Here is a 14096-nt window from a genome sequence, read left to right on the forward strand (position 1 = left end):
TTGTTTTGGAGAAGTTGAGGTCAGTTTACGCTTGGTCCTCTTCTCTGTTGTAATAGTACTACTGAGGGACATCTGTCCTCATTGCTTCAATGTCAGATATCTCCTTCATTCTGTTCACTTTAGTCTTGTAAATGGGTTGGATACATCACTAGTTTCCAGCAAGGATAACTGTTTTCCATATCTCCTTAATTTGGGCATTACAATAGCAATTGGAAGAGAGAGAGAGAGAGAGAAAAATCAAACATTTAGCATAATATTTCAGTCCTAGAATTCTTCATAAGCAGTTACTAGCAATATAGGTGGACAGAATGGTGAAAGAGGCAGTTTCTGAAAAAAAAGATCATGAATTGTGCAGAAATAGTAGATTTTGGTTTGATTCCTTTGCTTCATTTGCTTCAATGTTTTTATTAGCTTCTTAAAAGTGAGCAAGGGACTAAAATTTCTGTGTCTTATCTTCATCATTTAAAAGTAGGAAAAATAATACCTACCACAGGGACTTGTTGGAAAATTAAGATTGAATGAATAAAACATGTGCACAGGGTAGTACCTGGCTCATGGTAATTGTTTAATAAATAATTACTACTTTTTATTATTAATCCCTAACAAATCCCAGAAAAGATTTGTTTCCTCTCTGTGTTGTTACAGCAATGTATCTCTTTAAGGCATCCTTCATATACCCATCTGTAGCTTTACTCTATGAAACAATGAGCTCCTTCACAGGTATAATTTATTCTTGTATCCCCAGCTCCTGCCAATTGAAAAGACGGACATTTGACAAATGTTTAGTGAATGACTGAATACATGAATAAATGAAGGAATGTGTACTTATAGTGAAGTAATGGTAAACTTAAGGTACCAAATTTTTTTTACATTTGTGTAGGCCAAGTCAATTAATGATGTCAAATTCAGTTGTAAAAATAATGAAAGCAGCATAAGATGTTAATCTTTTCATATTTCTTTTATTTGGTCTGAAACAAAACCCAACCTGTTGTGAGACCTTATAATTTTCTTAAAGAGTCATCAGTCTCAGAAAACAGGATCTAAAGGTACAAATGGGAACTTAACACAGCATCGTTTCCATTTCCTGCTTTTGGATAACTGGTTGAACTACTTAAGCTCAACTTGTTAAAGCTCAGTATAGGCCTATCCCACGTGATTTGAGTCATAGATCCTCTTTTGTAAACAAGGAGTTGTCTTGGAAGAGAGGAAAGAGCTCTCAAATGCTCTGTCAATTCAGGAACGCAATAGAACAATGGAGTATCACCCTGATTTAGAAAATTTGGATGAAGATGGATATACTCAATTAGACTTCAGCTCTCGAAGAGTCCCCAGGAGACCTGTGTTCTCAGAGAAAGGTATTTTTTCTTTATGCCTTCAACATTTTCATTCTCATAAATTAAAAACTTAAGTGGAGAAAACTTGAGAGGCCTGTGATTTGTAGGGATTTTATTACTACATTTTAAAAGTTTTTCAGAAGTCACTGAAGATAATTTGAATGTGTACTAAGACATTTTTCATGGCAACCATTCAGTGGCTAATTAATAGTGTTTACATTAAATTATGATGATGACAGAAAATACAATGTCTCTGTTCTATAGAAATAGAAACTTCTGTAGTGAGGAGTTGGTAATAAGTATGATGAATTGCAAAGATGAAAGAATTTCAATAGGAGTGGCTTATTGCTTGTTTGATAGAAAGGTCTAAATTGTAGAATGGAAGTCCAGGAAACTTAAAGAAGTATGTTAACAATATCAGGATACTGGAGATGAGAAAGAGAAGAATGAAAAGAAGAAAGATAGGTGAGGGAAAAAAACAAACTTGTAATTTTGTGGTAAAGGCCAAAAGGAAGTCAGATGTCACAGGATTTATAATCCCAAATTTGATATGTATAGTGTGGTAAGAGCTTGATTTGGATTTTTTTTTTTTTTTAAAACAAAAGGCAATTCTTCATATACCAGTGAAGAAAAATATATGTTATAGATGAAAAGAATTTATTAGCAGGACATGAGTCTTAAACAAAACGTAAAAGTGATATATGGAGAATGGTGTTAAAAGATTTCTCTCTTCATAAAATGAGCCATTTAGTTTCCTTTATGATTCTCCTATTTGACAACTCTGAAATGTTCTGACTGCTTATTCTCAGTCAAAGGCAAAACTATGTTCTTGGTGGTGATGTTAACATAACATGAGTCCCCTGTTATCAAGAGAGAGACTATTCATAGGTTTTGACATCAGAGTTTGCTCTCTTCTGCTTTCTGGTAGTTCACATTGCACAATTATTTTTCTCTCACCACGTATGCAATACTTTTCTTGGGTAACCTTTTGGGGGAGAGTGGAAAAATTGGATAACGCAACAGGTAGGGAGGCGTGCATGTGTTTATGCATAGGTGTAGACAAACCTGTAATGTGCTAGTCATCTCAAAACTGGGTGCTTTTACATGTGTTATCTTACTTAATTCCCACAATAATCCTTTGAAGTATTATTACCCCAATATTATACAAAGAGAAATGGAAAAACAGAAGAAATAATTTGCCCAAGATCATGCAACAAATAAGTAAAAAGGGAAGATTACTCTTAGTCATCAGTGTTATTTCCCCTGTATTTCTGCTGTATCTTCCAAGAATGAGTGGGATTTCAGGAATCCTGGTGGTGTGAGGCGTATAGCCATCAATGTGGAACTGAAATCAGGAGTACATAGTTTTCAAGTCACTGAAATCAGGAGTGCATAGTTATCAAGTCACTCAAATTACATTTCCAGAACCTGAAGACGAATGCTAAAGTTGGGGGGAAATTCAGACTAATCCTAGATAACTGGATTATCTGGTTATCAGTGATTAATGGTTCACTTCAGAATTTACCAGATTTTAATGAATTATAGAACTTAAGTACTCCACAATTCATTGTCTTATTTCTTCATTCAATTTCTGCTCTGTCTGGTCTTCAGGATATTGTGGGAAATCTCATTGGCGTTCCATTGCTGTGACTTTGGGAATCCTATGCTTGATAATACTGGTGATAGCTGTGGTCCTGGGTGCCACAGGTGAGTATTGCTGGGGAAGATTAACAAGAAACATTTAATAAGCATTTATAATATAGTAGACACTCTTTTAAAAGCTTGGCATGCATAATCTAATTTAATCTGTATATTAACCCTATTGAATTGGTGTTATTAATTTCCAGTTTATTTATAAGGGAAGTGAGAGACTGGGAGTTTATTTTACTTTTCCAGCATCATAAATTAGTTAGTGGTAAGACCACAATTAGAAATTTAGGACATCTGTCTGAAAAATTCATACTCTTAAGTACATTGCTCTATTATCGTCCTTGAATGGCTGATTTCAAAGCTGTAGAATTCCCAGGATAAATCAATGGAAGAAAACTAGTAAAGGTTAAGATGGAAGTATATTTTGGTGCTACCTTCCTAATAAAACAAATGCCCTAAAGAGACTATAAGCTATTTTTATGAATCTCATGATTTAAGGAAACTATTTTATACCTCATCTTTAATCTAAACTCCTTTGGATTATACCAGGTATTACCTGAGGTACTTACTAAATACTAAGTACATATTTTGTGATTGATGAATGACTTTCCTTAGATTTTATATCTCAAGCATTCTATTGTCAATAAAGTATTATTGTGCTTTCAGGGAGTCTTTATTAGATTCCTTAATTATTCAAAAGTTTATTGGGTACAGTCTATGTTATAAGTACTGGACAGGTTTTCAAGCAGCTCTCATTTTTAAAATACAGAAGAAAGGTAGAAAATTTACTATTATTTCAAATCTATCATGGCTCCAATTAACTCTATTCCATTTGTCACTTGCTTTCTCCTTAATACTTATTCTCCTTCTCTACCTGCTCCATTTTTCTCTTTTTTACTATACCTTCTATGTGGAAGTTATTTTTTCTATCTATCTATCTATCTATCTATCTATCTATCTATCTATCTATCTATCTACCATCTATCTATATCTATCTGTCATGCGGGGTATCACGCGGGGTCTCTAGTCCAGCTCCCCACACAAGAACGCAGGACATGGTGAGGCCAAAAAGGAACACCCACAGAGACATAGATAGGGGAGTCATACTACCATATTCTCACTGGCAGCTGGGTTGGAGACACAGGAAGCATGAGCCACACTATTCGCAACCCTCACTGCGCCACTTGCAGGCTCAGCCACCATCTTCTTGCTAGCCCCCATTTTGCTGCTAGCGTAACCACAGCAATTATATTAGTGGCCAATGGCTCACTGGTTACAACTAACGGCCAACTAGCCACAGCTGATGGCCATCCAATCACAGTTGATGGCCATTTACTACCTGAGCCAGCACCTTTCCACGTGAGGCCAAGAGCCTGGAAACTGCACGCCTGGCTCTGTCCCCACACTATCCATCTATCTATCATCTCTCTGTCTTTACCCCTCCATCAGCAGTGTATTACCCATTAATCATTAATCAAGAATGCATCTCTTTATATTACAACAAAAATATGGATTTTGGGATTTTAATTTTCAAACATGGTAAAATGATTTTTTTTTTTTTTTTTTGTCATTATTGTTGGTGGTGGTATGTGAAGGTATGTGGAGATCCAATTCAGGAAGCAACTCATTGAAGAATGACAATTTTCCATCAAGGAATAAAGAGAACCACAGTCAATCCACACAATCATCTTTAGAACAGAGTGTGGCTCCTACCAAGGCTCTCAAAACCACAGGCAAGGGCAGAGTTAAATGATTAATGGAATTCTGGATTCAGGAGGGTTAATTATTGGTGTTCCAGCCTAGAGCGGGGTGGGGGGTGGGTGAAGAGAGGACTTTTACATGATTGTGCATTCAACGAAAGCACACATCAGTATTATCTCACTCTAATATGCCCCTGTCATATATACAATAAAGTGATATCATAGATACCCTCATGTACTTGGCTGGACAGTTCTAAGTTGTATTTATTTTTTCAAATCAGTAACTATTCTTGGCTGTGTGTCTAGGCATACAGGAGATTGTATAACTTGAAATGTATTCTCTGCCCTTAAGTTACTAATATTTTAAGGTGATACAGTAAGAATAAGAAATAACACATCAGAAAGGAAGAGAGGGAGAGAAAAAGGAAAGGACAAATGTTGATAAGGATTAAGAGGCTAAATTAAACACATGCAAAATAAATAGACCTACTAGATGTCTTCCTGAAAACTCTGGTTAAATTTGTTTTCTTTAATCATATAATTTTATTTATTTCATTACAATTTTATATACACTTACCTTTATTTCTAATGGCATCATGATTGACTATGATGATATTTTGACTTCAGTTTTCCATCTCTGGACCCATATCTCTTCATTATATGTATCAAATAATTAATATAATCAGAGATACTCTGTAATGTAAATAATTACTCATACTTTTCTCATTCGGAAAATTGCATTCTGAAATGGATCTTACACCTGTAAAATAAATTAACATGAAATTACTGTATACCTTAATGATTGATTTTGAGTTGATTTATTTTAAGACTTATCAAGAAAGGGAGTTCTGGGCTGAATTCAAGGGAGTGGAAGACAAGTCAAGAAAGAAAAGAAGGCTGACTGTCTATAACACTTTTATAGTTACTCAATTCATTTTTGTAATTTTAAATGAATGGGGATATTTTAATGTGGTTTCTTTTGTAAAATCATATCTCTATAGTTTGAATTGAAAATGAAATATGTTAATGGCAATTTGTTGATTATTTATTGTATCCTAAGGATGAATGGTGCTTGCACTGACAGAGTAAAGTGGTATAATATGAATCTCATCATATTTATCTTTTATTTCCAGGAGTTCTTTCCAGCTCTTGTCCCCCTAATTGGGTTATACATGAGAACAGCTGTTACCTATTTAGCACACCGCTGGATACCTGGGAGGGAAGTAAAACACAATGCTCTCAACAAGGCGCTAGTCTCCTGAAGATAGATAGCTCAAATGAATTGGTGAGTGTAGATTTCAGTTATGATTATCTGTGGTCTATATTGAGCAGAAAAACAGAGTTAGATTCCAGGTAATGATAATTTTCCCCAAGAGAAAGTCATTTTTAATATCTCCTTAATTATATTATAATAATAGCATGCATTAAGCAGGCTAAAGTACATTTTATATGCTTTTCTTTTTAATTAATTAATTAAAAAATAAACACATTTCATTTTAAAACAAACCCTTTCAAACACACTGCAAATCGGCATAACTAATAATAATCAGGTCACTACTCATTTTTGTGGGTTTGGATTTCAATTTTTAAATTTGGTGGAGTAAAATAGAAAATTCTCCTACTTGTCATCATAATTATTAAGAAAAATAACAGCAATGCTAATATACATTTATAAATCATTTGCTCCTTGCAGGATACTCGGAATGGTAAACAGGTTTAAAAAGTAAACTTATTATTGCATTGCATATATAATTTGTAAGAAAAAATAAACACCTCAACAGCTATTAAAAGTTAAATATTTGGTATTGCCAATAAATGTGATAGGAATTGAGAGAGAGAGAGAGAGATTGGTCTGTGGACATAAAGTTTTACAGAAAAAGTGGGACTTTCAATGCATTATGAATGGAGTATAGAACTCAGATGGGCTATGAGAAGAGGGTAATAATCAGGAAATAACAACACTGTAAATCTAAACAATCTGTAACTTCTACATTTACTTTCACTACTCTTAATTTTTTTGTTTCTGTCCTGTCTTACCCAACAGTTGTAGTTCACATGAAAATTAATGGAAATAGATGTATGGCAAAGAAAAAGAAAAGGACCCAAAGTCTATCTGGCTCTTAGACCTTCCTGTAATTGCCTCTATATGGTGCTATATTTGTCAACAATTCAAATGTCATCATTACACCCCAGATTAGTTATTCATAAAACATGCAGCCAGACAAATTTATTTTTAAGTTGTCATCTAACTCTGAGAAGCATTTCTTCATAATGATCATATAAATTTATATTTTCAATTTGAGCAAAAGATAGTGACCAATCATCTTTGAAAATTGCCTAAGGAACCTGTTGTCCTTGGATTTTGTCAGGGAGGTTAAATGGAGTACAATTTTGACATTATGAATCTATTCTTTGTGGAAAATTAAACAAATTACTCTGATGAAATGAAATATGCCTTTTGAGACAGTGGCATTCAAGAATTGGCACTTCTCTCTAGGCTGATGCCAGTGTGTATGCATGTATCCTTCACCAAGGTGATTCAATCTGTTGTCCCTTTCTCAATGTAAGTTTCTCTTTGTCATTGTCTTTCTATCTCTATTATGTCTGTGTATCTCTATCTCTATCTCTATCTCTATCTCTATCTCTATCTCTGTCTCTCCTTGACATGTATTTGTGTTTGTTTCCCTACAGACATTTATAAAAAAGCAAAGCTCTTTCAAAAGTGCTGATTCATTTTGGATAGGGCTCTCTCGCCAGCTGACTAAAGGACCATGGCTCTGGGAGGACGGCTCAATGTTCTCTTCTAACTTGTAAGTATCTCAGAAAGGTGAGAGCACGTCAAGCAGTTAAGAATTCGATTTGTTCACCATATATAAGAAAGACAGAGAGAATGATGAATAGTGTTGGGGAGAAAGAAAAAGTGAGCCAGGAGAAAAAGAGGGTAGTGGAGGACTTCACAGTAAAAAAGAACTGAGTGTCCATCTAGCTCTATCAACACAAGTGTTCCCTCAGCTTTCTCACCAGGAGGGCATCTAGCACCTGTTTGAAGTTGTCCAGTACAGGGCAGTCACAGTTGGTCAGTGTAAAACTGTGATTAAGATCATGGGCTTTGGAGTCAGGTCTCAGCTTGAGTCCATGATTGGCTCACTCACGTGTGAAATTGGATAAGTTGCTTAACCTGCCCGAGCCTCTTTCCTCATCTAAAAATAAAACTAAAAATAGTATCTACCTCTCAGGATTTTGAGATGAAGGCAATAAAAGCAAAACCACTTAGCATAGTGTCTTGCACATAGTAAATGTGTAATACAAGCTATTATTATTCATTTTAAAAGCAACTACATTTCACATTTTATAAAGTTCCTTTAAACATATTTCATGTTTGCATGATTACAAATTCTTCCTCATTGTGTATGTACTAGTCAAAGTTCTCCAGAGAAGGAGATCTATGTAGATCGCCTATTGGTTCTGTTTTTCTGAAGAACCCTAAAAATACACACACAATGAGGAAGAATTTTTGTATCGATATTTATTATGAGGAATTGGCTCTCAGGATTATGGAGACTGAGAAGTCCCACAATCTGCTCTCTGTAAACTGGAGACCCAGGAAAGCCTGTCCTGTAATTCAGGCTAAGTATGAAGGAACGAGAACCAGGGGAGCAGATGGTGTAAAACCCAGTAACAGGGCAAGGAAAGATGACATGAACTGAGATATCTCAGCTCACAAAGTGAAACAGGAAAAATGGAATGGATTCTTCCTTCCTCCGCCTTTTTGTTCTATTTTGGCACTCAACAGATTAGATGATGCCCACTCACATTAGAGAGGGCAATCTGCTCTACTGAGTTTATTGATTCAAATACTAATTTCATCCAGAAACACCCTCACAGACACTCAGAAATAATGTTTAATGTGGGTATGACCAGTCAAGTTGACAGATAAAATTAACCATCACAAAGTGACGAATCGAAATCTTCCTCACTGCAATTGTCATTCATTTTTCTTCTCATACCTGCAGAATATGAAATTATATTCCCCTTTTAAGTTTCTATTATTGGTGTGTGTGTTTGTGTGTGCGTGTGTGTATGTGTGTGTGTGTGCCTGTTTCTTTTTTCTTTTTCCCCATCAATTTCAGTGGGTGTGTTTTCTAATTTAATTAATCTTTTCAAAGAAAGAAGTTTTGGGTTTGTTAATTCTCTTTCCTTTTATCTGTGTTTTTAAAATTTTTTAAATTAATTTCAGTTCTCATCTTTATTACTTCTTTTCAACCAATTTCTTTGTGTTAAATTTGCTGTTCTTTCTCCAACATTATTTTATGCTTGACTCCCGTAATTCACCCTTTCTTTGTCTCAAATATGTACATTTAAGGCTATAATTTTAATGTATTTTCATTGTTATTCAGTTCAAAATACTTTCTATTTTTGCATCAAAAGTTGTTCTTTGACCTATAAGTTACTTCAAAACATATTTCTAAATTTATAAATATCTATATTTATAGTTATCCTTTGGTTTTAAGTTTCAGCTTAATTTCATTGTGGTCAGAGAACATACTTAGTGTGATTGAAGTTTCTTATTTTCACCTTCTTCTTCTTCCTATATGGAGAGAATTATATTAAAATCTTCCACTGTGGCTCTACTTACAATTCTGCAAATATTTTAATGGATGTGTTAAAGCCACATTATTAGGTGCATATAGACTTAGAATTATTATATCTTACAGGTATGTGGTCTACTCAGGGTACTTTTTCTTTCTTCTTTTTGAACTGATTTAATACTTTTTATTATTCCACCTTTTCTTATATTAATGTAGATTTACTCTTTTACTAATATTTTACTAGATTCTCTAGAGATTACAACAACTATTCTTCACTCATCCATGTCTAATATTAATTGGCCTTTTTATGTTCTTCCTGGGCAATATAAAAATATTAGAATATTCCTTTACTCTGTGTATTCCGTCCTCAATTTACATGCCATTATTTGTGCATAACTTAATGTTGACACATATTTTTTCCACATTTAATATCTCTAAAATTGGCAAACTGCTGGCCTTTTATAATCACTGTAGGCCTGAACTGAAGTTGAGCATTGTCAAGGAGGATTAGCAATTGTTCTGCCAAAGAGAGACACCACAAACCTGAGACTTCTTTTTTTTTTTTTTTTTTGAGACTTCTTAAATTAAACATTCCACTTGAATGTTTGTTTCATGTTATTTCCCCCCAATACACTGGTATTATGGATTCAGACGGATAGAAGAATTGTATGAGTACAAGTTTGTGGTTCAACTTTTCAGGGGACATAATTTTTGCCTCCTATCTTCCACCTGGTGGCAAGATTGAGACATGCACTTTTCATTGTTATTCTTTTCTATTCAGTAGTTTAATTTTTCATTTATTCCATCCCCAAAATAGTCCTTTGTTTTCTAACTTCCGTCAGGTTTTCATTTACATTTCTATCTTTGATAAATTTATTTCACTGTATTAGATTAAATAACTAGTACATCAACAATTGATGGCATCTTGGATTCAATAAAAATATAACCCTAGAAAACAGTAGACATATAGATTTATGCAGTCAGTTCGTCTAGATTTTCTCAAGTTTCTATAATTTTCTTTGTGTCTTATTCCTTTCTGTCTCTCCTACCTTCCACTTTGAGTTGTTTTCCTTAAACTTGGAGAATACTCTTTAGTATTTCTTTTAGAGTTGAAATTTTAGAGTTGAATTCTGGTTGTCTAAAGTTGTTTTATTCCAACTTTTCTAAAAAATATTTTCTTTGAGTATAAATTAAATATTTTTAATTTTTCCTCTCAGCCATTCAAAGATATTATTCTAATGTGTTCTATTCTTTTACTGCTGTTTTTGAAAAGTAAGCTGTTTGAAGGTAATAAATTTTTTAATCTGATGTTTCTTTTCAGCTTTGGAAAAATCTCAGCCATTCTCACTTAAAATGTTGCTTTTTTCCTGTCTTCCCTTCTTCTGGGATCCCAGTTATGTGTATTATAAACCCATTCACAATATTTTATATGACGTGTTTCTTTTTCATATATTTTTATCCTTTTATCCTTCACAATTAATCCATTTATTTACTTCTCATATATCTTCCAGTTCACTATTTTTTTCTCATCTCCTGCTATTCTGTTGTTAAAAGTATTCATTAAAGCTTTAAATGTTGTTCAATGAATTTTTCAGTTCTTAATTTCAACTTAGTTCTTTCTAAATTTACCCTGTCACTGTTTATAATTCCTAGTAGCTTACTTCCAACATTCTCAGTATTGTCTTTTAACTCCTAGAATACACTGAGTATAGTTGTTTTAACATTTGTCTTTGATAATTCCAATGTCTTATACTCATGTGTCTGTTTCTACTACATTTTTCTCCTATTTTTCATTCATGTTGATTTTTTATATGCCTTACTATTTGTGATGTGTGCTTAACATTATATCTTAAATGTTTGTAGAATTAATTTGAAGCTTACAGAGTAGCTTTTCATTTGCTTCTGGCAGGCACCATTTGGTGTGACTAAGACAAATTGCTGAATATGATGACATTTTTACTTTTACACCACTTAATATATGACTGCCAATAACACAAGCACAGTAAATTCATTAACAATCTTGACAAAATATACATCCACTTTTCCATAGCACTTGTCTTGAGCTTTCTTTTGCTATTTTAAACATATGATTAATGGGTTCTTTCTAAAATCACAAGAGTGGGCCCAAATTAACATTTTGATATGTTACTATGCCTTGGTTTCCTGGGTGGCAGTAACTTAATCTAGCTCTGTTCATATCCAAAAAAACTATTGTATGTGAAGGCAAATTTTTAGAGAACACTCGTCAGAATTCTCCCTGAGGCCTGGATCAAAGTTGTTTCATGTCCTTAGCCTAGTGGTTTCTACAAAAGAATGCTTTCAATCCTCCAAGCCCAGAGCCAAGAAGAGATAGATACACAAGATGCAGAATATCAGACTATAGCTTTTACACTGAGGCTTGGTGATGTCCTATGAGCTTGAGTAATTAACACTGCTGCTTCAAGGAGACTGACGAGCAAATAGAACAGAGCTGTGCTTCCACTTACCCATGGTAATTGTTATAACTGTCTGTCATTTTATTCTATAATAATATAATTCTGCCTTAAGGATGCGTTAAAATATATAGGGTTATCTGCCTTGCATTTAAAATATATATCTATATATATGCATATGGGCATATATATCACTTGCATTTAAAATATATATATATATACATATATGCCTTGCATTTAAAATATATATGTATATATATATGCATATATATCACTTGATATATATATATCGTGAAGGATTGTGAAGGATAAAAGGATAAAAACGATATATATATGTTGTTCCTCATTTAGTTCTAGATTCCTTTCAGCAATAAATCTTGCTCTACTCACTAAATACACCCAATAATAATTTTACTAAACTGTTGTTTTATTTCATAAATATACTTCTAGGTAAGAGGTTGAGCGATAAGAAGAGAACTGTCTATAGAATATTAATTGGTTTTTTTTTTGTAAGAAGTTTATTTAATTTTATGCAACTAGCAGTATTTCTTTAAAAAAAATTTATACCTTAAATTTCTTTTGAAAAGTTTTATGCCTTAACATTGTGAAGGCTATTCTGTTACCATTTGAGAACTAATACAATCTAAATTCAAGTTTCCTTTTCCAATAATATACACACTTTAGAAACTCTTTTCACTAATATCATCATCAGTTTATTTTAGCACTGTGTAGACATTGGACACTATTCATAATGTTTGTTCTAATTACCTCACTATATTTTATTTTAACAGATTTCAAATCAGAAGCACAGCTACCCAGGAAACCTCACCTCACAATTGTGTATGGATTCACGATTCAATAATTTATGACCAACCATGTAGTGTGTACTCATTCAGTATTTGTGAGAAGAAGCTGTTGAAATAACAATGGTGGTACTGGTGTGGAGGAGCAGAGAGAAGTATATGAGATGGCAGAAATATGAGAGGGCAGAAATATGAGAGGGCAGAAAACAAAACAGAAAAGAGAAATATCTGAGGTCAAAATAAATGCTGAAAATATCAAGAAAACTTAGCCAATTTTAATCTTTGCTGAGAAACAAAATGGAAACATTGATTTCTGTATATAATGCTAATGGTAGGACAGTATCATGTTCTAATTAACAGCCCAGAAATGGAGCCAGGGCAGCTGAACTTGAATTTTTATTCTACCATTGACTTGGTATTTATCTAGGATTAGCCACAACTCCTTGGTATTTCAAGGAGATTTTAATTTCTTGTTCTACCAGAGTTGCTTTTTGTCCTTAAAAATTGCCACTGGAGTACACGTGGTATGTTTCCATGACTTTTTCTTCTACATCTAGGAATGCATCAGACACAGGTGGAAGGCACAATATAATTCTAAATAGCTAAAGAAATTTTTAAAAAATCTTCGTTACAATCAGAGCTATTTTATTATTTTGTTCATCAATATTGTCATGATTGTGATCAAAAGCATCATGAAACAACAGCAAACCCATCTTTTTTTTAACAATGAAATAGCCCAGAGAACATGTCTGCTACATCTCTGAGTAAAAGGATCTTGTATAAGGTGAAATTGTAGGGAAACTGCTATTATAAGAAAGTTTTCTCCTTTTTAAATACCATCAATCAAAAAAAGATCTGGTAATGAATATTTAAAAAGTAACAAATTCTATTGACAGAACTATTAATGTTTTAGAATGCAAAGTGTGTTTAAAACTGAATAATGTTTTGCAGTTTTCAGCAATTCCTCAGTAATTGATGTTAAAAAAACGGTATTGGAACATAATTATGTTTCCTCATATGATGATTTGTCTCTTTTTGTTTTCTTTAAACTTTCCCACCAGTGCTATTTTTATTTCCAGGGGGGATTTCCATATTATTGGAGAGGCATTTACTGATTTCCTATGTTTATTAATATGTGAACAGAAATTGTGTCAAGTTCACTGGATTTTTTTCTCTAAAATGGTTAATTTTGTATAATGCAAATTTCACTTTAATAAAAAAAAATGTTAAACAATCTTTGGCCTCCAAGTGATATGCTTTGTGTAATAAACACTATCACAATTTGCCCTCTCTACAAAAATGATGATGAATTTGGCACTGGAGAAAAGCTAGTGTAGTAGATAGTTTAGTGTTGAAGAATAAATTTGCGGTCTTAAATATTTAAAAATCTAAGAGGAGAGGACAGATTTTTGGTGAATTTACTGTTGACTTTTAATATACAAACTTGTCACTATCTGATAAGAAATGAGGAAAGGGGAAAGATAATTCAGGTTGAGAGTTAAATTAAGATACAAGGTGGAATTTTGAAGAGATGTCATGTACTTTAATTTGAGTTTGAATTTAAATTTAGCTTTTTAATTAATTTAAT

The 14096-nt window shown here is 33.3% G+C and overlaps 1 protein-coding gene across 4 annotated transcripts; it reads left to right on the forward strand.

Moving 5' to 3' along the window:
- The first annotated feature begins 1139 nt into the window (after window positions 1-1139).
- Window positions 1140-13744, forward strand: CLEC7A (C-type lectin domain containing 7A). 4 transcript variants are annotated; one of them, XM_019713458.2, is made up of 6 exons: window positions 1149-1355; window positions 2946-3041; window positions 4580-4717; window positions 5818-5969; window positions 7376-7494; window positions 12497-13744. In XM_019713458.2, exons 1-6 carry the CDS (start codon window positions 1253-1255, stop codon window positions 12627-12629), a joined length of 741 nt encoding a protein of 246 aa, XP_019569017.2. In that variant the 5' UTR covers window positions 1149-1252; the 3' UTR covers window positions 12630-13744. The 4 variants fall into 4 exon arrangements, with proteins under 4 accessions (XP_019569018.2, XP_019569019.2, XP_019569020.2 ...); XM_019713459.2 differs by lacking the exon at window positions 4580-4717 and having other exon boundaries at window positions 1140-1355; XM_019713460.2 differs by lacking the exon at window positions 7376-7494 and having other exon boundaries at window positions 1140-1355; window positions 12497-12708.
- Window positions 13745-14096: the final 352 nt, after the last annotated feature.

This window comes from Rhinolophus sinicus, linkage group LG02 (genome assembly GCF_036562045.2).
Source record: "Rhinolophus sinicus isolate RSC01 linkage group LG02, ASM3656204v1, whole genome shotgun sequence".
NCBI classification, from domain to species: Eukaryota; Metazoa; Chordata; class Mammalia; order Chiroptera; family Rhinolophidae; genus Rhinolophus; species Rhinolophus sinicus.

Excerpts from the sequence above, each read along its gene's own strand:
- CLEC7A (XM_019713458.2), top strand. The coding sequence starts at position 1,253 with ATGGAGTATCACCCTGATTTAGAAAATTTGGATGAAGATGGATATACT. Across the intron at positions 5,970-7,375 it reads TAGATAGCTCAAATGAATTG|ACATTTATAAAAAAGCAAAG; the intron begins GTGAGTGTAGAT and ends GTTTCCCTACAG. Across the intron at positions 7,495-12,496 it reads TCAATGTTCTCTTCTAACTT|ATTTCAAATCAGAAGCACAG; the intron begins GTAAGTATCTCA and ends TTATTTTAACAG.